Here is a 27,281-nt window from a genome sequence, read left to right on the forward strand (position 1 = left end):
AAATATTATCGTTAGCTCACAGAGTGCAAAAGCTCAGGAGCAAAACTCATGTTAATGCCTGATGGTTAGGTGGCATTTGGGGCAAGAGTGCCTCGTAAGATTATCTTTTGTAGGATGTGGACCTGTGGATCCCAGTTGGTGCCAAAACAGCAGGATCCTGGTTCTGCCAACGTGTTTTAAACTCTGGTTTTTTGAAACCTTATACTTAAACAACTACGGTGTCGAATTTCCTACAGTCTCGTGTGCATTGAACAGAAGCACTTGGTTAAAGGCAGATTTTCACACAGTTCTCTTTTTGCTTAACTGGCCCTGCCTTTGAACTGAGGGGACAAAAGGATTTTTGAAAGCTAAAGGTAATGATGGCTATCCTTTGAGAGAGTGAATACGAGAGTGGGAATGAAGCAGCAGTGTAATCTGGCTTCTTCTTAAAAATGTAAGTGTTGGTAAACTAGTCACAAGTATTTCCTGGGCTTTTTAATGTGTGTGTAGAGATTGTTGAGTTTACTGCATACAGACAGAGAGAGTAACTGCATTTTGCTGTTCGTAGGAGTGCCTGCCTTCAGCTGAGTGCCCCAACGGAAGCACTTTACGTGCACCCCAGTGACCAGCGGAATTCTGCCGTGCCTGGGTCAGGACTCGGCATCGGTTTGTCGGATGAGCTTCAGCTGCGGTTTTTGGGCAGAACTGCTAGGACAGCCATTTAGGCGGCGTAAAGGATTTTAAAATTGTGCTCTTTTGAAACGTACAAATCAGCATCACACCGTTACGGCGCTGTCCGCTGTTATGCAGTGACAGGCGGTAAATCATGCCGTCAGACATTTTCTGTTCCCCACACGTTCGGTGTTCCCTGCAGCGGTTCTGCCACGTCAGAACGAAATGAAATGTTTAATTGCCGTTGATCTATCTGACTCTAATGCAGTGTAAAGCAAACGTCGCCTCTTCCAGCTTAGCGCAGTAATGAAGGCTGGGTGTCAGACTGTATCCGTGGAACAGGTACCGTAGCAGCTGGGTCACTGAGCCGTTGCAGCTTGGGCAGCACTCCTCAGAGCCTGGCTGGCACATCGCAAGGCCCGCGGTTGCACAGTTACAGTTCCTCCCTATTCTGGAAAATAAAAAAAGGTAACAATTTTTAGATCTTGTTTTTGAGGTCCGTGGTTAAGTAAACATCTGTCCCTTGAATCTGGCAAAGTGGCCCTTTTCCAAATCAGAACAGAGCGCAATATTGCAAAGCTCCAGTGTAATTAAAGAGGGAAGTGATTTGCATGCTTTTTCTAAAAAACTACTCTGGAGTAACAGATGGCGATCGCAAACGCATCACTCCAGAGACATATGGAAGCCTGTTTGTTCCGTAAAACTCATAAGTAAATATTAACCCCAAAGTGACTCTCCTCAGTGCTGAAATACGATTGTGCAGTGATCTCTGGTAGGGCCGTAATTACAGAGCAGAGCGGTTCGCACCTCTGAACACGCACGTACAGGGAACTGTTGCAGGGATTAGTTTTGCCTTTGCGGTTTCCTATAATCTGATTATCCGTGCTAGTCTGAAATAATTAACCAGTTCAGTTTGACTGCTTAAGTGCCAGGCTGCCATCATACGCCTAACTCTAGGAAGGGAGGAGGGAGGGAAGGAAGGGAAGGAAAGGAAGTAAGGAAGGAGGGAAGGAGAGAAGGTGGACGGGGCTTTGAGCACCCAGGGCTCTCCACTCAACAGACGACGAACGGCGCCATGACGCACCCGTGACGCCGGCGCCGTGAGGGGAGCTCGCGCGGGGCGGGGCGGGGCCGGCCGGCGCTCCGCCCCCTCCCTGCCTCTCTGCCTCCCTCCCTGGGCGGGCGGGCGCCGCGGCGGAGGGAAGATGGCGAAGACGTACGATTATCTGTTCAAGCTGCTGCTGATCGGCGACTCGGGCGTGGGCAAGACCTGTTTGCTCTTCCGCTTCTCGGAGGACGCCTTCAACACCACCTTCATTTCCACCATCGGTGAGGGGCTCCCGGGGTGGGGCAGGCCGGGCCCCGGCGCCCTCAGGGCCGGCGGGCGGCAGCGGTGCGGCGGGCCCGGGCCGGCGCGGCGGCCTCCGGGGAGCGGGCGGCGGGTCCTGAGGGAACCGGGACCCTTCCCTGCGGCTTCGCGGCCCCGCGGGTGCTGGGAGCAGAGCAGGAGCCGCCCTGACAGGGGCCGGGCCCGGTCGGGAGCTGGGAGGCGGGGGGGACTGAGGCCGAGCTCCCCCCTCTTGGCGGCGGTGACCTGCGGTGTGCGAGCGGGCCGCTCTGGCTTCTCTCAAAATCCTGCCTGCTGAACTGAACGTGAGCAGCATTTCCCAGCTTCTCCCCCCGAGACGCTGCCGGGGTGAAATCTCCGTCTGGCGAGACCGGGGCTGCGCGGCCCGTGGCTGGGATCGCCGGTAGCAGAGGGCGAGGTGCGCGGCTGCCGGGCGTCGGCGCAGGCTGCTGGTGCTGAGGAGGGCGAAGCTGATGCCGGCCTGGAAGAGCAGCACGAAGGGAGCGCGCAGGCCCTTTGCTGGGAGGAAACTGGTGTGAAGCTGGGGCGGAACAGCGTGCGGTTGGGTTCCGTTACCCCAGCGCCGTACCCTCCTGGGGCGCTTCGTCGCGCGGAGCTGGGGGCGCAGGGCAGAGGCAGTTTTTACTGGGGCAGATGCGACTGGCGGAGTGAGGCGTGGCTGGCAGCTCTCCTGCTTTGAGAACAGATTCTCTGCATTTCAGAAAAAAAAAGTATTTCGGGAGAATTAGAGTGGCACATTCCCTTCCTCTCTGCAGCCATTTTCAAAGTGCTGTATCGGTAACGTCAGCTAATCAAGGCCGGAGTAGTGTTTTACCTAAAAAGGCGTTTTGCTCTATCTGTGGTATAATAAAAGGCTTAATCAACATTAATAAATGCTGTATGTTGGGGCTTTTTTTTGAAAAGCCTGTGTTGGTACCATGCTAAATACAAAATACCTCTTTATGATTTTAAAGAGATAGCTAATGTAAACGCGTAGGTCTGCCTTCCAGCCGCTTTTCTGATGTTTCTTGAACTGCATAGCCCCTTGATATTTCTTTTTCTCACTGACTCACTTTGATGTCTTGAGGATTGTGAATGCAGTGCTGTTTTTTCTTACCTTATTCAGTAAATACAGGATTTGTTCTCATTTCCTTCCTTTAGATTTGCTTTCATAAGGGTCTTACTTTCAACGCTCTTCAGCTTCAAGAAACTTACTAATAATTGAGGCATTCTTCTGATGCCATAGGTAGTATTTGTGATTTCACAGTTAACGTTTTCCTTCTTACAATTTGTTTCTTGCAGTCCCGTTTATTTTTTAGCAAAGGACCTAGAAACAGGAAAGTTGACAACAGAGGAAATAGTGAAACTGTTCATAAAGTGCTGACATATGCTTAAATAAAAGTGCTTGGGGTTTTTTTTCAGTCTTCCTCGTGTGTTGCTTGTATTACTTTCAGGTCAGTCGTGTGGATCTGATCTATTTGCTCTTGATGCCGCGCTCATGTGCACGGTCCCCCTCTCTCTCTGTCTCTGAGTGCATACTGGCTGCTCAATACTGGACAGTTTGACAACCACAGCTAACACGTCAGATGAACCTAGGGGCATTCCACTTTAACAGTTCTGGTGTTTTTCCTTGACCAATAAAGCAGAGCCCGCCGTGGTATGGAGGCGCAGGGATGTGATGCTTTTCCCAGACAGGCCCACCTGCCAGCAGGAGCTTTAAGGTCTCCAGATTAGCGTTCCTAATTGAGTACACCAAGTCTTCCCGGAGCGTGAGCTGCCAGGCTGTTTTGTTTATATGTTCTCAAGAAAGTGGATTCTGCAGTGTGATCGTACTTGCTGTTACCATGTGTGTTTGGTTCATAATGATTTTAGTTAGCATGCATGATACCATGTGCCCTCAGCGGTGCCCTGGCTCTCCTCTGGTCTGTCTCTCTGCTGACACGGTCGGAGTTGGTTTGGCTGTGGAAGTCGGAGGAGGCATATGCTCGAGGTGTGTTGACATCAAATTTTACTGTTTAATATTATATATGTAAACGCCGTATGTGAGTGAGGTGAGTCATTTTGAGGCTCCTCTTAACTACATAGGGTTAAACTTGTAGCTGTTTCAACTTTTTTTTTTTTATTTTCTTAGATTCTACATGCAGAAATTAAAGTAAACTTTGTTGCATGACGGAAGGGTCCGCATCATGGCTGAGCACCAGTTATCTTTCCTGTAATTTCCCACTTTAACCGGGGTTAAACCACAACGCTTCAGTGACCAGAGCAATGGAAACACTTTTCAAAAGGAAAAGAAATAAGTAGGAGGGGATTATCGAAAAACTGCTTCGTTACAGAATATTTGTTTTACTTAGCCTCAATGTTCATATGACAGAAATGAGTCAATACTGAATTTTAGTTACTTTGTCATCTTGCGCGATACACTTGTGTCCTGCTCTGCAGGCTCTCTTCCCTTCTGCTGCCACGCAGAACTTGCCTGTAAGGCTACCTCCTTGCAGGTTGCTGGAGGGTTTGCAGATGGTCCCCTGACTTTTCTCCTCCGGACTTTGGTCGTGCTCTAGTGATGACTGCACTGATCCAGACAGTAAGGGCTTGGCGCAAGAGTTGCTCTTTCTTTGTCTTGACTACTTGGCATACAGCAAACTTTGCAACCCATTACGAGCAGCGAGCCAGCAATCCTTCTTTCGGCTGATCCTTTTGGTTCTTCTAGGTGATGTGTTCTCGGTCTGTGAAAATGCAGACTGGCCTCCAGCACCTTCAGGTGAGGCAGGTCCTTGGCCTTCAGAAACCTGAAACTTTTTATGTAGGGCTCTGTAGCTCTGTTTGGAAAACTTCTGAAAGGGTTTGCCAGTCATGAGACTGCTGTGGTCCCTAGTGAGGATCAGCTTTTCACTGTTAACATGGGAGAAAACTTTTTTTTACAACGGGAATCTGTTGTGTAAGGTTATGTTGTTTAGTCTGCTTCCTGAGTGGAAAATTCTGCTTTTGCACAGTTCTACATGGAAAGTAAAATGCAGTTGAGTCAGCTCGTTTTCACACTGCAGCAGCTCCTAAAGCAAAACTTATCTTGGGGTATCTCATGTCCGTTTTGCTGGTGGTTTCAGTGCAGTGTACAAGAATAAGAAGTGTTAATTTAGCAGTCTCTAAGTGTCTCAACTTGCTGTTCAGGTACTGCTGTCTGGTAAAACTGGATTTGGTTTATCGTTCCAAATAATAAGGTTTATTGTCTGCATTCCTTTCAACTTTACCTTCACAGAAACCAGTTTCAACAAAAAGTCATAACTTTTAGCTGATAGCAGTTCTGACTTAGTACGAAGGCTTGCTGACTGAAACAAAATTTGTCCTATTTATTTTTTTGAATTGAAGATGATATCAGCGTTTGGCAGGAAGTTCCCCACATGAGGCAGTGCTGTATCTGAGAGTTGAAACAATCTGTTGATTTTACAGAAGTAACTTTTCCTTAGCCTACATCTTGCAAAATAGGACACTACTCCAGCAATCAAGCGCATGTATGCTGACCTTTGAACACTTTGATGAAAATCCTTTGGCAAGCAAAATTATCAACTTCCCTTTTGCAGCGAAATTTCCATGTCTACATGTAATGGAAATTGGTTTAGTGTACTCGAGTCAAACTGTGCCCCGCTGAATATTTCTACTCTTCTTCCCCACGGTTACTTGTGTGGTAGACAAAAGATTGGTTGTTGGTTGGATGGGCTTTTCCACTTTCCCACTAAACTTCAGCGTTCCCGATCCTCATTCCATTGATTTCTTTTGGGCTTTTCCACATGGTAGGAGCTGTAGAAGAAAACACATGTCACTGGTAGATGAGCAAAGGGAGGGAAGAGTCAGGAAGGCATTGTCAGTAGTACTTTGTTAATGGCTGTTATAATAAACGCGTTGTAAGTAAGGCTGTGAAGTGACCAAGACTAGTTTATGTGTCTTGGATGGCACCGTTATTCATATCTGCAGGATGGAAGTGCACATGCAAGGTTTGCAGGATCTAGGAGGTGGGTATCTCTTCAGCACAGCATGAGGAGGGGGTCAGAGGTTTGCGTGGGAATAGGGACAGACAGCGTTGTGGAGGTAAATGAGAAACTGGAAGAATTATTCTGTTTTAAAGGTGTGTGATGGGCGGTCAGCAAGGTGTTATCCTTGTGTTGATCAGAAAGTGTTGTAGTTGGAGACATCATAGGTTAAAAGCATTAAGGTTTGTGTCTCTTGTGACCTGCAATTTAATAGTAACACCGAGCTGGTAACAAAAGACATCTTAGGCTTTGATTTTTCGTCTGCTGCTGAGACTGCGTTACCCTACTGTATTCTGCAGCCAGCCAGCAACTGAAGTGAAATTGTTTGGCTGCTAGTGAAATTGCTGTTGCAGCTCTCTTGCTGCACGTTACTTGGAAACAGCGTGACAGATGTCCAGCCGTTGTGTGCCTGCTCCTAAGGGGCAGGTGGAGGTCCGCCTGGGTTATGTGCTTCTGAGGGACAGGAGGGCAGCTTGGGCTGCTTCTGTGGCTTGGTTTGAATGCAAACCTGAGAACACAGGCTAACACTGGATGAATGTAGGAGCAAATGGACTGGCAGATTTCTGTAGGCTTTGAGGGAGGTGTTGAAGACATGTAGCTTGTGTTTGGGAATTTTTTATTTACTTTTCTGGAAGGGCTGCCTAGTCCTTCTGCAATAGGACGTCCTTTTAGTAGAAATACATCTTGAACCGACTTGTTTCAGAATTTAACTGAAATTCATAATAGGTGATGAACAACACATGCACTGTTTATAGTGATGCTTTATTTCATGTTTTGCAATAGTAATTAGGTGCTTGTAATTCAAAGAATATTATATTGCTTTTTGTCTTTAATTGGATGTTCTGGTGGCTTCAGAGCCCAGTCCATGAAGCTGATGGTAGGGACATGAAATATATCTGATCCTCTTCTGATGTGAACGAGCTATGAAAAACAATAACTTCAACAGGGTGGCACTGTGTGAGACTCTTGTACAAGCAGAGTTGATCCAGAGACTTTTAGTTGCCAGACTTGCAACTTCGGTCAGCAGCGTCCTGTCCCAGTGAGAGTAGCAGTGGGATGTAATTTAGTGCCTCTTCAGGGGTTTTTGACCAGTCATTGTGTGCAATATCAGTTTTATCTTGTGGTTTATAGTAAGCTTTTTTCTTAAATGTAAGCTGTGACACTTTTGATTAGATTGTACATAGTTTTGAAGGTAGCTAAGGTAGTGCATGTTTCATAAGAATTCTCTTCTGTTAGGGAGAACAAACAGCTGGCCAGGTTTAAGGTGGTGCTGCTGTGCAGACTCTGCTGCTTTGGGTGCCAGAGAAACACCTGATGCTGAATGCCAGTGGCATTCTCCTACACGCATGGCAATGTCTAAGAACGTGTGAAGCAGGCTGGTCGCTGATAGGAGTCTGGCACCAAATCTGGGACTCGGGGAGAACAGGTTGAGTTTAAGAAATTGGGCAGAGCTGAAGTGGCTGCCAGCCAGGGAACGCACACACTGCTCTCCCCCTCCACCCCCCTTCCTTTCGTCTGCCGGAGGGAAACAGCTTTCCTTTACTGAGACAGAATATCTCGCCTGTACGGTATGACTCCTGATGGAGTGAAAGATGAAGTAAGATATCTGTGTCAACCCAAGCGTGGAAGGAGGGAGGAAGATACAGCAAGTCAGAGCAGCCGCTGACTGGGAGAACTTCTCTGGCGTAGCAGAAGTGACTAAAGAGGAGCACTTAGAATATGCGATGCAGGAAAAGCAGATGAAGTGGCCATTAAAAGAACCTCGCATAATGTGCGAAAAGAACACTGTTATGTGCCAGGAGGACAAGTATGGCCTTCATTAATGAGTTAGGTGGCTTTGCATGTTAATGTAGGTAGTAAAAGTCTTTCAAAAAAGACCTGTTTTGTCATTCACTAATAAGCTAATTAAAGCAGCCCTTCTTCCCTCGTGTCCTTTGCTTCCAAACCAAAAAAGCCCCCATGTATTTACCCCCATGAAAAAAAAGGGTTTAAAAAAGCCTCCCGATAAAAAGGATGTTGGCAGAGCCTGTTGAGAGTGCCATCTTTAAAAATAACTTCAGTAACTTCAACCTTCTGCTTTGACTTTTGGCCTGATTTTGCTGCTTCATGAGGTACTTCACACACTTGCTTCTAAAACACAACTGCATTTCAGACTCTAACTGAAATTCCTAGATTAGGTGGTTCCTTTTAGCAAAGATGATTCTTACTGGATGACACATTTTGATCTTCATCGATAACCAAGATCCTTTTGGCCGGAGTATCAGTTACAAAGCTAAGAACTGTCTTATTAATATTGCTGACGTATGCCTTTTTTTTTTTGCATTTCTGTCTCGGCTTATGTTGCTGGTAATACCCATATTGTATGTACTTTTCCTTCCAGTTTTAGCAGGTCTGTGTCCTCTGATGCCTTGTCTCTTTAGTGAGTGGGATGTTACTGCATTCCTAGAAAACTTTCAAAAACTTCATCACTGCTCATCTTTTGTCATCACTTCTATCTTTATAGTCGCCATGTGTAACTTATACCTGCTCTGTCTAATGTTACCCAGTTCACCTTTGTTTTTCCCTCCACCTCTGACCCTATGTTTATATCCCTGAATCTCTCACGGAGGTGCTTGGAAGTCCAGGTTGGTGAGCTGTAGCAGTGTTTAACTGTGCGTACCAGCTGTTCCCATCAAGTGTCCATACCTGCCTTAAATCCGCAGCTGGTGGGATATGTGTGCAGTACCTATCACAGGTCTTCTCTGCTGTGATGGAAGGTACAGAGTGCATTGCTTGTACTATGCAAGGGTTTTTTATCTCAGTGATCCATGACTTAGCAATTCTGCCTTTGCTTTGTGAATTCTGGGACACTCTGCATGCTTGCTTTTCATGTAGGAGCTCTGCTGTTGTGAACACAGTGGTGTGGACCCCAAAAGTCTTTATTTCTTCACTCTGAATAACCAGTTCAGTACAGACATCTGGATCAAGGGGGAGTCCTAAAACTTTGAGGCTTTTTTAGCAAGAAGTGGCATCTCCATTTCTCACTGGGCAATCGTATAGGTTCATCCGGACCAAGAATTACTGAACAAAAGCAAACCTAACCTCTTTGGCCTGTTCTCATCATCACAACTGAAGCCTAAAATATGAATAGTGAACGGTGAACTTTAAATTGTGGTGGCAAGGTACTATTGGTTACATGGGATTTTTTTTTTCATAATTTTTTAATAATTTAATAATTTTAAAAAAATTTGACCTTTTGGATGCTTAAGATGCGAACTTTTGGATGAAGAGAGCAGCTTTTTTATTCCTGACAGCAATATTCAGTTAGAGTTATCTTGGTTAAAGTCAGCATATTCTATGTTTTCTGCATCTACAAACATATCTGATGTACAGGCAGGAGATTCAGGATCATCTTTTCCTGTTCTAGGGGGTTCCACTTTCAGTTTCTTTTGGTCTTATTAAATGATGCTTTTGATAAGGACTAATCACACGTCATCTGATGTTAAGCACTGGGCTTCTGAAAGAATAATCAAGTATTTGTATTCCTGAGCCACCTGCTAAATGGGAAAATCTGGTGTTCTTGCCCATTAAAACACGTGGCAAACGGTTTTGTTGTTGTTGTTGTTTTGCTTTGTTTTTTTCTTGTGCAGTAGAAAGCCATATGCTGCACATCCTGCAGACCTGAGGGAAAGAAGAGCTTCAGAGTAGATGACAGATGCACAAATCGCCCGTTGCTGCATTACAGGTGAAGTGAGCATGGGGCTGGGTCCTCGGGAGATGGCTGCAGCCGTTTCTGTTCCATATCTAGCTGTAGTTGGGAGTGTGAAATACAGAGTAGCACCTGCACTAGTGTGGAGCTGCAGCTGGTCGGGTGGTATCCCAGGGCAGGATCCGTGCTGGAGCTGCTTGCAAGGCACTTGTGGGCCACCTTTTGGTTTGCATTAACTAGGGCTTTAATTTAGCAATGGGTTCAGCGGAGTCTGCGGTCTGCTACTCAAAGGAGGAGAGCTGTGACGGTGTATCGCTAAGTTACGCCGTCAGTTGTTGTTACTGATGATGGTAAGCGGAATTGTGGAACTTGCCCAGATGAAAACTAACCTGATCAAAAGAGAAAAGGGTTTGGTCATGCCTCTTTGGTGCCAGCACCTACCCAACTTTCAGCTCGTTGTGAAACTGCAGCCTCAGCTCAAGTCTGCCTGCCGATTTTAACATTTGCTGCTCTCCAGTTGCGCGTTGGCTTGAAAGGAATATGTTCTCAAAGCAGCTAAGTTAGTGCCTTCCTCTTAGTCAGTCTATAAATAATCCTTAAAATAAACAAACTTTGCTGTCTGTATCTGCAGTGCAATTTTAATCTATCGGAGATGAAACTGAGTTACGGTCAAGTGTAGCTTGTTTTACATTGAAAACAGAATGAGAGGGAGACATAGGTTAATGCCTGTGCACTTTCGTAGAGCTGTAGTACCCAGGCTGTAAACGCGAAAAGGGCTGGGTCCCTGCAGAGTGTCTTTTAGAGTTGGGCTGTTGTGGCAGTTGGTAGTTTCACTCATGTCAAGCAGTAATAAGTTTCTGCTATTGTGTTGTTTTATAGCCTTTAGATTTGGATCGAGTGTTTTTGGTGTTTAGAAACATGGAATTCAAAGGCTGCTCAAAGCAATCTATAAATTCTGAACTCCAAATGCTGCAAAGAGAATTTCACTTAGCAGGATCTTCTGGTGTTCACCCAGAAGCACTGCGGTGCACGGCTGTGGTGGCAGAACTCATAGCAGCACTGTGACGGACAAGTGGCTGAGGAGCACTGGATTAAAATCTCACTGTGATGATCAGATTACACCATAGGTTATTGAACTGTCGAAAACCTGAGTGTTTCAAAGCGTAGGTTGGTCTAATTCTGATGGTTTTGAGTTGTATTCTGAATATGGCTTGTTCTCTTTGAAACAGAAAGTCGTCCTGTCTTGAGAGAGGAAGCCTAGAGTGGTAGCCATAATGAGGAGAGACACGCTGAAGGCGGCGGTGGGTTGCTTAGCATTATGAGCATTAATCTGCTCTTGGTAGCAAGTTTCAAGGTCTTAGGAGCAGGAAACTGCTTTATGTTATATATACACGTGGCAGCTGCGTTCTTTACTGCCTTATCTACTTTAGCCATTTGTATAGATCTATTTTACCAGTGTAGTGTGTTTAAACTCTAAGAACCTTACCTTATTAGTATTTTTCAAGGTGCAAGACACTGTGCTGCGTATCGTTGTGTAGGACACCGGTAATAGATTCTTTGTATGGGTGAATAGTATGATGGAGAAAGGCCAGTTAACCTGAAGGAGCCTATTCAGCCCACTCTGAATTTAGTAGTGCTTTGTGGGTGCTTATGGGCTGTCCAGAGGGAGTAGAATACAGCTTTGTCCCTGTAAGTTGCGATAGGATGCAGAAAACTGGTTGCACTTGTGCGTCGTTCTAAAATAAATCTATCTTACAACTTTTAAAAAATGTTGACCTTCACACTGGTGTGTTGCTTCATGTTAATCTGCTGTATTTTCGAGTGGTCACAATAAAAGACTACTGTGTCTTTAATTTACATAGTGAAACGAGACATTGCTGAGATCATCTGAAAATGCCTTGCAGATGTTACTAGGGACAAAAGCCAAACGTTGAAGTTCAAAATGATTAGACTTTGTTCTTTTGCATGAGGCTGCATGACACACTGGTGTGTTGCAAGTGTTCCCCACCCTGCCTTTTGCACTGATTTTGTTCCTACTTGGTCGTTTCTTAATGTTTACTGAAATCCTTCAAGAAAGGTCAAATATAAAAGGAAATTTCTGAGGCTTCATTTATCTACCTTTATAGATTGAGACAGAATAGTGATGTAGCACAAGAAAATATTCCCTTAAAAATACCATGGAAAAAAAAAATAGCTGTATATTTACTCCAAACCCTGCAATCCCTACTGCTGAGAACAAAAGGATAAGTAATCCCTGGGTAAGCTTGTGGGGAAGATCTGTGGGAAGAGATGAATGTCCCTCAGCTGTTGCATGCATATGCAGAAGAAGTTGTTTCTGGACGAACATTGTCCAATAGGTCTGCCCGTGCTTGGAGTCTGCACGGGGGGTGTTGAAACTCTTCAGCTGTGTTCACATGTGTGAGATCAGTGCTGGTACCTGCACGCCTGTCTTGTGGCGAGCAGGGTGTGCAGGTGAGCATGTCGGTGTCCTTCGGTACCCACTGCGTACAGCTCTTCAAAGTACAACGAAAAGCAAATGCACGGGCAGCGGTTGCTTCCGAAATGCCTAGCGCTGCAGTACCTTGGAGGTTCCAGGCTTGTGATGGCTCTCAAGTTCGGAGCCGTCCTTTGGAGAATCAGCAGAACAGCACCAGCTCTGACAGCTGTGCTGCAGAAGTGCTGCTGCTTGGTACTGCTGGTGTTCATCCGTGCAGCCTGGGCATTTGCTGCTCACAAGAAGCAAAGCCTACAGGGAGAAGTATTTTCCGAGCAATCTCTCCCAGAATTCAACAAACTGAAGGTGAAGCATATTGATTGTCAGTCATGTGCTTCCTCTGGCTTCCTTTTTTTGAAGGTAGGTCACATATCTGCCTGCTCATTTCTAATTCAGCCGTAACTCCTGAGTGACTGCAGGAAAGTGTTTTCCTTTCCTTTTGTGTATCTTGAAGGCTCTTCTGTGTTGTGTCTTGCAGTAAAGAAATTGCAAAATTTTCTCCCTCTCCGCCCATTGAAAAAAATCAAACCCACCACAACCCTGCATGTAAACACAGCAGGGTAGGAAGGACCAGAGGACCAGTGCTGTCAACTTGGAGCAAGCCCAGCTGGAAAGCTGATGCGTAAATTCCAGTTGTTCTGACGCTGTATTGCTCAAAAGGGTAACGAGACTTTGTACCTTGGTGCCTTTTCCCAGCTTGTAGTGAATTCCTTATTATTGTGATCTATGTCCAATGGTGGTAAGTGCCACAAAGTTTCTGTTTATCAGGGAATCCCACTGGAAAATTGTTTTATTTACATTTAATTTTACTTTCTCCATTCTTACTTGAAAAGAGTAAGATAAGGTTTAGATGAGTAGGAAGAGAACTTCTTGAAGAGGGTGGGGTTTTTATTATGTGCAGGTCATGCCAAATGGATCTCTTAATTTTTAGTTTCATAAACAAGCTCTGATAGTGTGGTGCATCTTTGATGTTCTTTGATAGGTGGGTCTAAAATGAGATTCTTTCTAGCAAGCAAATTGGGTATTAATTTTTTCACAGCTTCTTTGCCAGCTGTTGGTGTTTAATCACTTTTTTAAATTCCCTTGGCTTATATATTAAAAAAAACACAAACCCGAACAAAACCCAGCTAAACCATTTAAAATGCTAGTACACTGAGTACTAATTTATTTTTCTCTAATGAAGTATTCCTTTGCCAGAGATGGAGAAATACTCTGCTGCGGTGGGTATACGGGCTAGTGTACACTGTCAGAGATTGACATTTATTTACTTCCTGAAAGGGGTTGATTTCCTGGCTGGCTTCTTGCTACAGCTGCACCAGAAAAATGCTATTAAATATACAGACTCTATGAACTTAGTGAAATGGGAAACGCATTAAATCAGCTTCAGTGAAAATTGACAGGAATTGTCATCTGATCATACAGGTTTCTCACATGTAAGGTCCAGCTGCTGCAAACTGATGTTGAGCCACGTGAAAAATTAACTTAAAATACTGGTTAACCTAGTGTAATACATGTAAATATTAAGAAGTCTAATATTTGCTTGCCAGTGGCTACTATGTGATTTTATTTTTTTTTTTTAACATTAATGTGTGTTTCTTTTCTGCCTGTCTTTCGCTAGTTGTGTTATTCAAGAACATGGCCCTTCCAGTATCTTCTTGCTAAGCAGACTGAAGACCAGAGAAACCCCTACCTTCAGGAAGTAGTTGCTGGTTCTCTTGTAACAGTTTACTTACTCCAGCCAGAATACTTTGGTTTGGTTTCTTTGGTTTCTTTGTGCTGTAGCATTTTCTGCGACAGAAATTTTGTTTAAAAGAGGAAACCAGACGATCTGTAAGTCCGAACAGTGGTACCGTGTAGGGAAAAGTTGTAGTGGAGACCTAGCTTGAACTGACTCTGTAGCACTGAAAACTGTTGCTGCTGGCTCTGGTGGCTTCAGGGCTGAAGTCACGGGTAGGGGGGGAACAAAGCAGCAAAATGAACTGTTTCACAGCTCTGCTCAGTTCCTCCTTACACTCTTGTAAGAATTACGTCTGACTCGTTTTCTTAAGGTTCGTGGTAGAAGACTGTTGGTGCCAAAGCTGGAAGAGGAGCCTCTCTATACGGACTGTTGGGCAGTCCTGTGTGTTTACTATTGTAACGCAGCTCTTTGGCACATTGCCCACCATCTCTTTAAAATGATTGCGTTGCAGCTTAATTGTGAGTAAGATCTGCCTAGGCTGGCTGGAATAAGAAGGAGCCTGTGACTAGGGAGTGGAGCTGTCAGCCTCTTCAGCCCCATGCTGCAAGGGGATTGCAAGCGATTACAGTCCTAGGCACCGCACAGTTCGTGTCTCGGCTTGGACTTCATCCTTGCAGGCTGCCGGCGTGTGATTCCTGCAGCAGATGCTCCTGTGCCCATGTCTAGTGTGTGCTTGCTTGCGAGGTGGATGCCAGCGTGTCGGACTCCTGCGTGGCAGCTCTGCGTTAGTGGTTAAAAGTAATTATCCCGTTAGCCCTAGCATTTGAAGAATTAATCCATGTGTGTGTTTGCTAAAAGCCTATAAAACTGAACCTTTCAGACGGACGTCTGAATGTTTCTGGGCTCTTTCTCCCTACTGGAGAGAACAGCACTGCACGTTGCATTTTAAAGCTGTGAAAGCTGTGTGATCCTTTGCAGTCAAACTCTGATTCGTGAATGACTCTTCTTTGTTAGTCCTGAGTATCTTTTTAATCTGTTGTGTTCCAGTGTGTGACCGTGCAAAGTACGGGTTCGTTGACAAAGGGAACTTTCTGTCAATAACTGCTTTTGGGACGCTGTGGACACTGGAGCGTTCGGCATGGCGTACTTTAAATTTGACCGTGAGAGGGACGCTGCTCGTACCCGGCGGGGCAGGAAGCGGGAGCATGTCGCCAGGCTCGCTCTGCGGAGGCTTGCAGCTTACCACTTCCTCTCGCTGCAGTGGAAGAACAAAAGAAATGCCAGTTTTTAGTTCAGTTTAGCCTCTAAAAAGTTGCAGTTGAATGTGTTAAACTTCTTAGCATCGCAGCAGAGCTGCTTATGGGCCTCCCCCTTTGTATTCTTCTTTTAGCTTTGAAATTCGTCTTTATTTGAGAATTTTGATGAAGTTCCTACTAGACATCTTAGGTTCCGGGAAGGTTTTTTTATGCAGCTCCTGAGTTTTAGAAGTGGTCAAGGGAGTGGTTGTCTGAATCGTTTTGATGCTGCGAGGGAAATGACTAACCACAAGAAACCAGTCTGCGTGAGGCACAGACTGGTGCACAGAGATACCGAACTGCAGCGTAAGCCTGCTTGCTCGGGATTCTTTCACGGGTTGTGCTGCTGGGTCTTAGCTGCAGTGGGTGACAGTGCGTGCAGAGTTGTCTTCAAACCGCAGTAGTCCCTGAGCCAACAGTTGTTCTACTTAATTCTAAGACTTCAGGCCTAGACACAAAAGAGCTTTAAAACTGATCTAATTTGCTGTTGTCCGTGGTATAATACCCTTTCCAGAAAAATCTGTGTTTGTGCTTTATAACTTGGAGGCCAAAAGAAAATCTATTCGGAGCAAAGGTCATTTGTTTTCAGACCTGAACACGATTACCTGTGGTTTCAGCAGGTGTTGCACCTAGTTAGGAGAAAAATCTTTGCAACAAGGGAGACACAAAATCCTGTCAAATGTAAAATGGAAACTCTTGCCAAACTTCTGTTCCATATAGTAAGGATTTTTTTAAAGTACACATCATTCTTACGTCATTTTTAGAAGAATGTGAATTAATGACAGTATCTTTTTGCCTGTAAATCTACAGGTGAATCTTGCGAAATTGCAATTGCAGCAGTAGTCATAGCATTTTAAATTAATGCAATTAATTTCATATGCTGTTAGAAGTGCTGATGTGATATTTCTGCTCGTAATTTGTATTCTAACTAATGGGCTAAACTACATATCCATAGCACATCAAGATTAAGTGGCTGAAACTCGGTATTTCCAGTGTGTTAAAGTATTGATATCGCGTGCAAGAAGAATGAAAGTCAGATAGTTAATGTCCATATTTCATATTCAAATGCTACTGTAGTGTATTAAAAAATCCCGTAGCTTCCTGTTTAAGTGATAGATGAATCTTAAAGCTAGAAACAGCATTTTCTCAATTAAGATACTCTTGATAGTTGTCACTTCAATTGCATCTGAGGAAAGAAGAAATTAAATATATAAAATAACCTACCCTGCCCCCCCCAATCTTTTATGAACTATAACTAAGTATAAAGTAACTATTTAAGATTCAGTGAAATAAAAATGGTCCATTAGTTTCAAAACAGATTAATTGGAGGTACATGGGGGCGGCTGTCCTGGGATTCAGAAATCAGGCAGTCATGTAGCAGGACTCGAGCAGTCTCAGTCTGAGCTGTGTTACAGTGTAGGCTTAAGAGACGTGAAAGGTAAAGCAGTCCAGGGTAAAGGCTGGTCTGTTTGGAAATCTTGGCTTGATTCATAGCTCCATTTGAGCCCTCTAAATCTTAAAAGACATTATTAAGCCCTTCTGAATTAATTGATATTTTTTCCACCCATGGCTTAAAATCTGAGGCTGATTCTGAACACAGAACTGATGGGTACCATGTGGAAGTGTCAGGGGGGACAGGAGAGCAGTGTTTTCTCGATACCTTATGGAGCTACCTAGAACATCTGAGTTCCTCCTAGACTGGTGCTCTTGACAAGTCCCATGTTTGATCTTCTGCAGCCACCATCAGTAACTATCTGTATATGGCTTTTGTCTCCGGTGATGCTTTACCATCTACTGTGATGTCTGATTAGATTGCATTAAACTTCAGTTTTCAAAAGTAGATGCCAGCTTTGAGCAGGAGCTAAGGGGCCGTAGTATGTATTTTTTCCTCTGAGCCAGCAGAAGTTCTAGGGAATTGACTTGAACTGCAGGGGCTAGTCGAAAGCTGAGAAAAACATACATTGAAATTAGTGAGCTTACCAGCGTAAAATGGAAGACTTTTGAGATTAAATCTTGCTATCGTAGTCTTGACTAACTCTAGTAGTGAGCCTGAGTTTGGTCTGTTTTCACTGTGCAGAATAACTGATCCTTGACGTGGTGGGTGCAGCTGAAAACCTTTGTGCATCCTCAGCACTTCCCAGTGTTCGGAAGGAATGACAGCTTCAGAATAATGTTTTTGCCTGAGTTTGCTCTGACCAAATTGTCAAAAGGAAACCGAGCACTTCCTTTGCATTTGTTGCAAAACTCAGAGTATCTCTTTCTCTCTGGCAGGAATCGACTTTAAGATCAGAACAATAGAATTAGATGGAAAGAAAATCAAGCTACAAATATGGTAAGTATTTCAAAGTAACTGACGTTTTCAGTGAGTATTGAATTAAACTTTGAGCAGGATTACTTCATCGCTTTGGAGCCTAGGTGTACCAGAAGTTTCGTACCTTTTATTCATCGACTGTCCGTAAGGTCTGTGCTGTCTTCTGTCTTGCTCTTGGCGTGGTTCTGTGGCAGCAGCACAGGAAATCGCCTGTTCATGTGTGAGCGTTATGGCAACTTTCCACTTTATCAAAAACTGTCTGCTTAAATGCGCTTTTCGCTATGCCCTGTGGAAGAGAACTATTTGTCAACTAAAATACACAACCTAACAAAATGTAATCTCCTCTGATACTTTGTCACCTCGGTGTACTTGGTGGCAGAGAAAGGTGGTGCCCCCGTTCCCGGCATGGTGGCTGAGTAGAGACCTTGAGCCTCCTAACGGTAGGAGCTGAGTATCTTTGGACGAGCATTATTACACACGCCAGACTCTCTAAGCACTCCTGGTGACTGTAGGGCTCTTGCTGATTTCTCAAGTTCTGGAAAAGATAGTTGTGATACTTGTGTGCAAGCTGGAATCCTGGTGAGTAAGGAAGTGAAGTGCCAGAAGTGGTTGGTAGAAGCGTACTGTCTGTAACGGAAGCCAGAAGGCTGGTTTTTGTCAGGCCAGTGGGGTTCAGCCGCCCCCCGGCGTGACCAGACACTGTGGTCCTCTGGTTCGCTCAGATAGGTAGTGCTTTGAAGTCAGCTGGGATAAAATACCAGCATGCTAGGGGATAGTGGCAGACTTTAACATCTAACTGTACTTGAAAATACACTATCCTAGAATATTTTACTGCTGTATGTTTTATTTTTTGTTTAATGCAGGACTCAGATGTATCAGAGCTGCCTTTTTTAATGATTCCAGGGGAGGCTGTGTAGTGCTAAGTTCGATTGCTTGTATGACAATTTAAATGCTTTTGTGCCAGAGGTACGGTGCTGCTGTACCCACTGGTGTGAGTAGGATAGCATAGGAGTGAGGAAGACATTGAGGGCTGAGGAAACTTGCGCAAACAGCTTCTAAATGGTGTTTTTTCATAATGGGTGGGTATCAATACATTGTTACTCTGTTTAAAAAGACATCTCTCAGTTCAGAAGAGTGTAAAGATCACCTCCAACAAATGCTTGTTTTCACTGAATTTTAGGGATACAGCAGGCCAGGAGAGATTCCGCACAATCACAACAGCTTACTACAGAGGAGCCATGGTGAGTGCTCTCGCTTCAAAAGAAATTTGGAACAACTAGTGTAACTGGTTTGCTGCTGTTCAGGTTCTGCCGTGTAGGTCTTCGACTGGAGGGTTGGATAGTTGTGGCTTGAGATGTGGGGAATAAAGTTTGTGGTTTGCTTGGGTTATTTTTGTTTTGTTTTTTTTTTTTTGTTTTTCCTTTTTTTTAAACCTGCTGGTACTTTGTCTAGTCCTTTTTTTGTGATGAAACTTCAAGCCCTCTTGTCTTTTTTAATATAGTTAAAATTTCTGCAGATTATAATAAGAAGTTAAGTTGCCAAGCTTTAATCAGAACAATTTTTTTTAATGCAATCAACCGCTTTAAACATTTGAAATGCTTGAAAAATAGGTAATGAATTATTTTAACATTAAAAGTGTATTTCACAGAATTGCTTTTCTTTCAGCCAGTTGAGAATGCAAAATCTGGGCTGGAAATAGAATCGCCTACAAAAGCTATTGTTACTTTTTCCTCCATTAAGAGTGACTGGAAATCAAATAACTGACTTAAGGCCTGCACTCGTTGTGGTACGACTGCTTGTGATGCTTCTTATTGCCCCGACTGGAGATACGTTATGTTGGGACACTGTTAATTTCAACCTGCTGATTACTAGCTGTGCTGCTACCCCATGTTTTTATCACGTTGTGTGAACAGATCCATTCCATTCCTGGGCTGACTGTGGGTACAAATAACTCCACTGTTACGGAATACAGATGGGGAGAAATAGTAATGGTTGTGGCTCTGTGTTAGAGCTTTCTAGTACTTAAAAAGGTTTTGACAGTGACATGGTCTTCTCCCCACCTCCAGTCCACAGCCCAGAACTTTTCTGTGTCCTATGACGAATGACTGGAAAGGCAGTAAGGAGTGGAGGTGAACCTGGCAGTCAGTGCCTAATGCAGCTGTTGTGTGGTTCCCCACATGTTGCTAGTTGTCAAGAGCCCACACTAGCATACGTAGGTAACTACCGAAAGAACTCGAGCTGCTGGGAGCGCGTCTACTGTCACCTTTGCTCTAAGTGGCTGCTGGCCCCAGCAGGCTGGATCTCACAGGCTGGTCATCTTCAACCGCTTAAAGCTGCGGCTTCTGAACTTGACTTTATTGTTAAAGTCCTGGTTGCTGTTGTAGTAGAATCTCTAAACTTTTCCTGACTGCAGGCTAATAATTTAAAACTTCATATAGGTTGTGTGTTTGACCTCTAACAGTGGCAACAGATGTTAAATAGTAATAGTTTGCGTAAATTCTCAGCAATGACACAGGGCTTTGACAAAGGATTATAGGTGCGTAAGTTGTGTGTTGGATTTCTTGCAAGTACAGTCAAACCCAACAGCATACATCAGAAGTCAGCCAACAGTGCTAGCTCATCTAATTGGATTTTCTTAATTTTATTTAGGGAATTATGCTGGTGTATGACATCACAAATGAAAAGTCTTTCGACAACATAAAAAACTGGATAAGAAACATAGAGGAGGTAGGTGCTTTGGAGAGTACTTCTTACTTGTTGCATCTTACGATTTCTTTGGGACAGTTAATAATCAAGTAATTACTCACTTTCATTGTAGTAGCCAGCATATGTGGCTGAGTTAGACTGTGTAGTGAATGCAGCAGTGGTTATTAATGGTGAGAATATTATCTCGTTCGTCAAGGGGTAGAAGGTCAAAAACTTACGTTTAAAAAGCAAGCATAAAGTGTTTCCAAACTGCTCTTACTATATGACTTTTATTGTTCTTTTTTGCTTTTGGGTGTGTCCAAGGAGTGGGAAGGAGCAAGATCTTAGGGTGTCTACCTTCCACTGAGGTGGTGGCAGATCTGTCTAATTTCAATTGTTAATGTGTTGTGTGTTTGTCTGTTTAGAGATTTTTGACCTTTTCATTTGGTGTTGCGTAAGCTTCCTTCCTGCTAACTTATCGTATCTTACTTTGTAGGACATGCTGTCAAGTAGGGGTAGGTCATTATGAAGTTAGAGGAGAAACCTGAAGTTTAGTGAAGCTGTAGTTAGGTAGCAGAATCTTACTGGGTTTTTTTCCGTAGACGTAAAATCCGTGGGCTTTTCTTTAGAATTGTTCTTTGGCTCTGAAGCAAAATTCCTGTATTACTGACCAGTTTGATCCAATAGCGACTGGGCTAGATGTGTTCTGTTGTTGAAGTTCTCTTGCTGAAGTGATTTATTACCTAAAAAATCTTTTATTAATAATCTGTTTTAAAAATGCAAATGTATGACATGATGATACTCCAGCCAAATACCCTAGATGTCCATGCACCATTTGAAGTGTGTACCGTGACATTTCTAGAATAGCCAAATGCCCGTGCATGTGTGCACCCTGGTACAGAGCTTATGGTACTGTGTTTGATCTGTAATAGCGCTCAGGCAAATTTAATCCAGGGGTATTTATTCCAACCCACTTTAATATTTAAATGTTAAATTGCCTGTTTCAAAAGTCAATCTCTTTCTCAGTAATGCCTTCACATTAGACAGCTCCATTAGATAACGTATGTTCTCATTTCCTGGATTTCTCTAACATTCATTTGCGGACGAGTTTGACGTATGTTTCTTTCGAATAATGATGCACTTTGTTTCTGAGAGATTACCTTTTCTTCTTTCAGCATGCCTCTTCAGATGTAGAAAGAATGATCCTGGGTAACAAATGTGATATGAATGAAAAAAGACAAGTCTCAAAAGAAAAAGGGGAGAAGGTAAGCTTTGGTGACTTACCTTGTTTAGAAGCTGACTGTTCTTCGGACTTTGGCTGCTGGACACTTGGTATGTTTTAGGCATATGAGAGATAATCGGCCTCAAACCTCATTTCAGAAACTTTTACATATAATAGGATGCCAGTTTCGGGGTTTTTGTTTTTAAGTAGCACTTGACTGACTTCAAGTTTGAATAAACTTAATTGATACTGTTGTCTTGAGGGGAAGATCCCGTGAAGAATGTTGACCTTTGCTACAACATGAAGTATTCTGAATCTCAGTATAAAGAGATTGTCTATAGTTTGGTCATGTTGTACTCGATTCACTGTGGTGGTTACTTACTCTTGTTATAAGTACTGTTATTAAAGCTGAAGTAATTAGTTGTTCTGCAGAACAAACAAGCAAGTAAGAATACTATATAATCCATCATACACACAGCTAAAGTAGTTTAGTTGCTAGGAACACAACTTAAGGGATGATTGTATGTAGTTACCTGGTCCGTAAATCTGTATCAGTGAAGATTCTATCGTAATGTTCTTTTAGGTCCTAAATAGGTCTTTTTGTAGAGCAATTAATCTCTTTGTTGGTTTTGAATTTACATGAGGGTATGGCCTGTTCTAATACTTTGTCTAATTGTCCAGTAACTTTAATGTGTTTGCAAGAGAAAAACAGCAGTGAAGCGTGTTTGGTTTTGTTTTTAAAGCTTCCTGCAGCATACAGCACCTATTTTGTTATGAACCTGTGTGAAACATGCCTTTTGCAAAGGAACTTCATAAACACTGAAAAACTTTAACCTCTCTTCCAGCTAGCAATTGATTATGGAATCAAATTTTTGGAGACAAGCGCGAAATCCAGCATAAATGTGGAAGAGGTAAGAGATGGGCGTTAGGCTTATGGTGTGGTTCTTGAACTACTGCTATGGAGGCATGTTTCATGATCTGCTGGGCTTTCTGGCCTGAGCTGGGACCCGACATCCCAACTGTGCTCCTGGGTCACTGATCTTGTTGTAGTTACAGAGCTACTGTAAAATCCAGCATATCTTGTTTTCTGGTAATGTCTGGAATTGTTTTTTAAATAGCTGTTAACAGAGTGGCTTACTATTATTGTCACAAACAGTTGATGTAGACTTCTGTGCCTTGCTACTTAAATTGCAAGTGCTTTTGGACAGAGAATACATGTGATTTGGAACAATGCTTTATGCAGGAAATTGGATTCAAGATTCTTTACTTTCAGAATAACATGCTACTGTGCCAAGGAGCCTTCAGGTTACTGTTAAATATGTGCTATGAAGATTTGTGTGTTAACCTAGAACATCAGCATAGACTGTCATAAGCTGATGTCAGAGGAGGAAGACAGCTTATAATACTTCATCTATAATACTTCATCTATAGACTTGCACTCTGTTTTCCTGCAAATAAATTTCATGCTAAAAACACAAGATCACTATTATGAGAGCATAAGGAAATAGAATCAGAAGAAAGAGTGGCTCAGCTCTGCTCTGTCTTATCATGAATCACTCTTGTCATCTCGGGGAGGCTGGGGGGAGGATCTTAACTCTATGAAAGTGTGGAGAAGAAAATAATATCAAAAGGCAATTATATTAAGATTCATTCACTCGGATAAGGCAGATTTGTTCTTAAATGTTCTCGCTGTACCTAATTTTCTAAAAGCCTTTCCATGTCTGTTGAAGGGATACGCTTTAAAAGTCCGCAAAAATGTAATTCAGATCGTGAAGCTAACAAATTAACTGGAAACTAAAGAGATTGTTGCTTCAAAGTAACATGACGGATGCCATGCCCGCCAAGCATTTTTTTCAGATTGCAGGATGGTTGTTATACAATAGAGTTAGGATGGACTTACTTGCGTGGAGCTGCACCTGGAACAGGGCTTGACCTGATTTTCACAGTGCTGTTACGATGCTTACAGCAGAGAATGAGCATGTGACCATTAGCAGCTAAGGCCAATGGCGGATAGCAGCAGTCTCTGAATAAAAAGTACCTGTCGTCTTCGCGAGTTCCTCCAGGTGGCTGGCTTGCTCTTTTGTCACATGCCCTACCATGTCATTTTAGCCCCTGCAGGTCATTAAATGTAGAACATTAATTTGTGCTTACTCCAGACAGTTTGGCTACCTGAAGATTTTTTTTAAATTGCTACCTGAATAGTGAAGAAAGCATTAAAAATGCAGCTGGTATAGGCATTCAGCAAGTAACGATTTAGCCGTCTTTCCACCAAATGCTTAACTTGTGGGAATCGACACTATTGTGATATTCTTGTGATCACAAGTGAATTATTTTATTTGTTGCTATGTATTTGCATTAAATGAGTGTCTGTCTGTGGATATATTCCGCACACAAGGAGAGGGGAAATCGTTACAGTTTTTCACATTCTGGAACTGTCCTTGGATTGTTGGTATCTCCAGATAGCCTAAAATCCTGCTTTTCCCTACTTCTGGATAATTGCAGATTTTTTTCTGCTACAGAAGTATCTTTGCTCCTCTTTGTACATTGAAGTCTGCGGCCCTGAGATTTGCCAGAGTGATTTTTTTTATTTTTTTTTTCTCAGTAGGGATGTTGGAAGTATAAATACCATTATCAGCTCAGGAGTAAAGCTTTTGGAGGACAGAAAGCAAGCTAATCTTAATGTGAATTCAAAGGCATGTCATCAAACCTCTCTGTGGGTTCATAGCTGTGATGCACAGTACATTTGTTTGGCAAAAAAACCCCAAAATATTAGCGTATGCAGCCTTCTCCTCAGCAGGGTTTTTTATGCAGCCTTCTCTTCCAACAGAGTTTTCTTCCCCACCCACCTCACCCCGAGGTGTGTGATGGGCAAGTTTCACTTGATTCAAAGATTGAAGGGATGGAGACTGAAAATAAAAAATTATTTTCCTCCAAAGGATGCTTATTGCAGTTGTAAGTAAACAGCTGTGGTACATAGAGTGCCTTGCAACTCCCGGCACTAGCAGTGGCCTACAGAACACTGTACTGTTAGTGTGTTTGCCTGCTCCAAATCTAGCTTGTCTTTCATGTGTCTTCTGACTAACTTTTTTTTTTTCCTCCGCTCCTGACCAGGCATTTTTCACACTCGCACGGGACATTATGACAAAGCTCAACAGAAAAATGGTTTGTATTTCCAACTGGCATACAAACTAGGTATATTGAAATGCCCAGTATAAGAATTGGCTGAGTAGTAGCCCTGCCAAAAAACTCCTGGGGATTACAGTGGAGGCTAGATCAAATTAGAGCAAACAGTGCTTTATCACAGCTTTACCCATCTGTGTGTAATTGTTCTTCATGTGGCATGAACACTAGCATTGGGCAGCCTGAAACCGAGGTGTTCTTTAGAAATGTAAAAGTGTGATCCTTGCCTTATTAAATGTCAAGTTACGTAGTTACTCCCTCAGCTAGTACTTCAGATCTGGATTGCTGGATAAAGGTTTCTTTTTAAGAGGCAGTTTTACAGAGTGATTAACAGAGTCTGGATAATTGAGAAGATCAGGTTGCAACAAACCTCTGCTCTGGTTATCGTTTTGCAAGGGGGGGAAGTGGGGAGGGAAACTAGGAAAGCTAGACGTATTTTTTCTGCATTTTATGATTTTGATACTCTTCTCTTTCAGAATGACAACAGTTCATCAGGGGCAGGTGGGCCAGTAAAAATAACAGAAAATCGATCTAAGAAGAGCAGCTTCTTTCGATGCACGCTACTTTGATGAACTTCTAATGATAGACTGCAGCACACTTAGAACCTTTTCTGCTTCTTTGAAAGCACAGGGTCACAAAGCCTCAGAAATAATACCACCAAGCTGCTGCTGAGAGCTCCATTGAACGTAGACTGCGATACACAAAATACCGAGTGGATTTTGCTCACTAAGCCTATTGACCTGTCAGGCTCTTCTTTCTCAGATATGGAAGCTATGAAGTGGAGACACAAATGCAAGAGTTAACTTGATTTCCTTTTTTTACTTCCTGTTTTATTGCCTGTTGCAAAAGCTGCTATGTTTCTTTTAACTTTGCACATCCAAATTGGCCTCTCACTGCCTGTTACAGCACAATCTTACATCTGTATTTGCACAGTTTGACTTGTAAGTAAGATTCTTAACAGATGTGCGCAGGTTTTTTCTTTCTCATTTTAAACAAATTTTTTTTCAAGCAGAAGAGCCAGGGGAAAAATTAAGTCTTGCTTCCATTATTTTCTCTGCTCTATACTTTTGGCCATGACTGCAGTGTGGGTGTTGACACTCTAGTGAGGGCATTACTGTAACAATTGGCATTTAACAATTTGTATGGGTTTTGTCTCTTAGATGCACAAATCTGTTCATGCAGAAGCTATGGCTTCTATTCTGAATGTGGTATGTTGCTTTTCTTCCTTTACTGGACTCGGCAAAGTTGTGTTCTGAGTTGCCAGTCACTGTCTGATTCACAGATGCACCTTTCAGTTATTGGAATAAACACAGTGTCTTTCCTCACTTAACCTCCCTTTGTTAGCTCAAACTGCACCTTTTTTTGTTTCTGATGAGGAAGTACACTCTGGAGTTGAAAGCATTGTCACAAATTGGCCTCATCACTATCACTTAAGTGACTTGTGGAAGCTGAATGCGTGTGTTTTGAGTAACCTCTTTGTGGATTCATTTGCTCAGAAGTGACTGCTTCTAAAGGTGACTTCCATTTCTGCTGAAATTCTGAGGGTAGTTTGTTAACGTCTGTAAGCGTCGGCCCCTGACAACAGAGGTGCCCAGAAGCGAGTTTGCTGGGCAGCTGCGGGAGTTGGTCAGGTCCCAGCACTAAGGACGTGGTCACCTTGGGGCTGCAGTGTGCTCTTAGTCAGGCCGCTGACGCTATGTGTGAGAAGCCCTCCTTGGTCTGCTCAAGCAGTTATTTTTTTAATCGAAAACTGGTATAGTGACCTAGACTGTTAGAAGCAGAGTTGAAATGTAGTTGCTCTTTTTACTCAACTGAGCATTGTATAACCTAGTCTTTGTCCTACTACTTTTTTATTGTCTTCTGAAAAATCTCCTGAATAAGCAATTAAAACAGGTGCTTTTGTTCTGTTGATGTGCCAAACTTGGACCACTGTAACCTTTAACTACAGGCCTGTGTCCAGTGTGTTTGTTATTAGGGGGTAGGTGCGTCCTGTCGTCGTCAAAGTTAACGTCTGACGTGCTTGCTCTTGCTTCACTACATTGTCTAGAGTTGTCCACAGTGAGTTGGTTGCTACCACACCACAGATAACCGCTTCGTTTTGTGGTGTCAGGTACTGAATTTGTCATCTCTGGGTCTGTTGTAAATGTTTGGAAAGTGAACGGGCCGATAGTGTTGAGATTTAGACTTCTGGTTTTAAAAGGTTTAACATTAGTAGCTGGTTCCATAAAGTTTCGAGTGGTTATCAACCTGTCTCATAACCTGCTATTGCTGCACTGAAACTGAAAAATCTTCACGGCAACAAGGTTCAGTGAAAAAACAAAGCAACCCTAACTGCTCTGTTGTCTACCCTTGATGTTTTTCTCGGACAGGCTAAAGCAGTTACGTTTTCTGTATGGTTTAAAAAAAAGTGCTTCTATACAGAAAGTGTTGTGACACCAATTACTAATGTTGTTTATTTTCAGTAATTTACCTCTGACTTACTTGGTGTCGTAATACTTTGATTTTTATCTCAGGGGTTGTCTGCAAACCAAAACTGACATGTTCTGTGTTTGGCACCGTTTACGGAATGCTTTGTGGTGTTTTTCCTGTCTTCGCTGTGTGGTTAAATGTTCACTCAATATTAGTCTCCATGAATTTCCCTTTGAAAGAGCCTGTAAGTAGTAGAGTCTACAAAGTGCTTCTTGAAGCAGCAGCGCATTGGGGTATC

At 43.2% G+C, this 27,281-nt stretch overlaps 1 protein-coding gene across 1 annotated transcript; it reads left to right on the forward strand.

Moving 5' to 3' along the window:
* The first annotated feature begins 1,808 nt into the window (after positions 1-1,808).
* On the forward strand, positions 1,809-27,281 carry RAB8B (RAB8B, member RAS oncogene family). The gene is made up of 8 exons (XM_075431469.1): positions 1,809-1,980; positions 17,448-17,508; positions 18,668-18,728; positions 20,137-20,214; positions 21,348-21,437; positions 22,240-22,305; positions 24,506-24,556; positions 25,051-27,281. Exons 1-8 carry the CDS (start codon positions 1,857-1,859, stop codon positions 25,141-25,143), a joined length of 624 nt encoding a protein of 207 aa, XP_075287584.1. The 5' UTR covers positions 1,809-1,856; the 3' UTR covers positions 25,144-27,281.

The sequence above is a fragment of the Opisthocomus hoazin genome, chromosome 10 (genome assembly GCF_030867145.1).
Source record: "Opisthocomus hoazin isolate bOpiHoa1 chromosome 10, bOpiHoa1.hap1, whole genome shotgun sequence".
NCBI lineage: Eukaryota > Metazoa > Chordata > Aves > Opisthocomiformes > Opisthocomidae > Opisthocomus > Opisthocomus hoazin.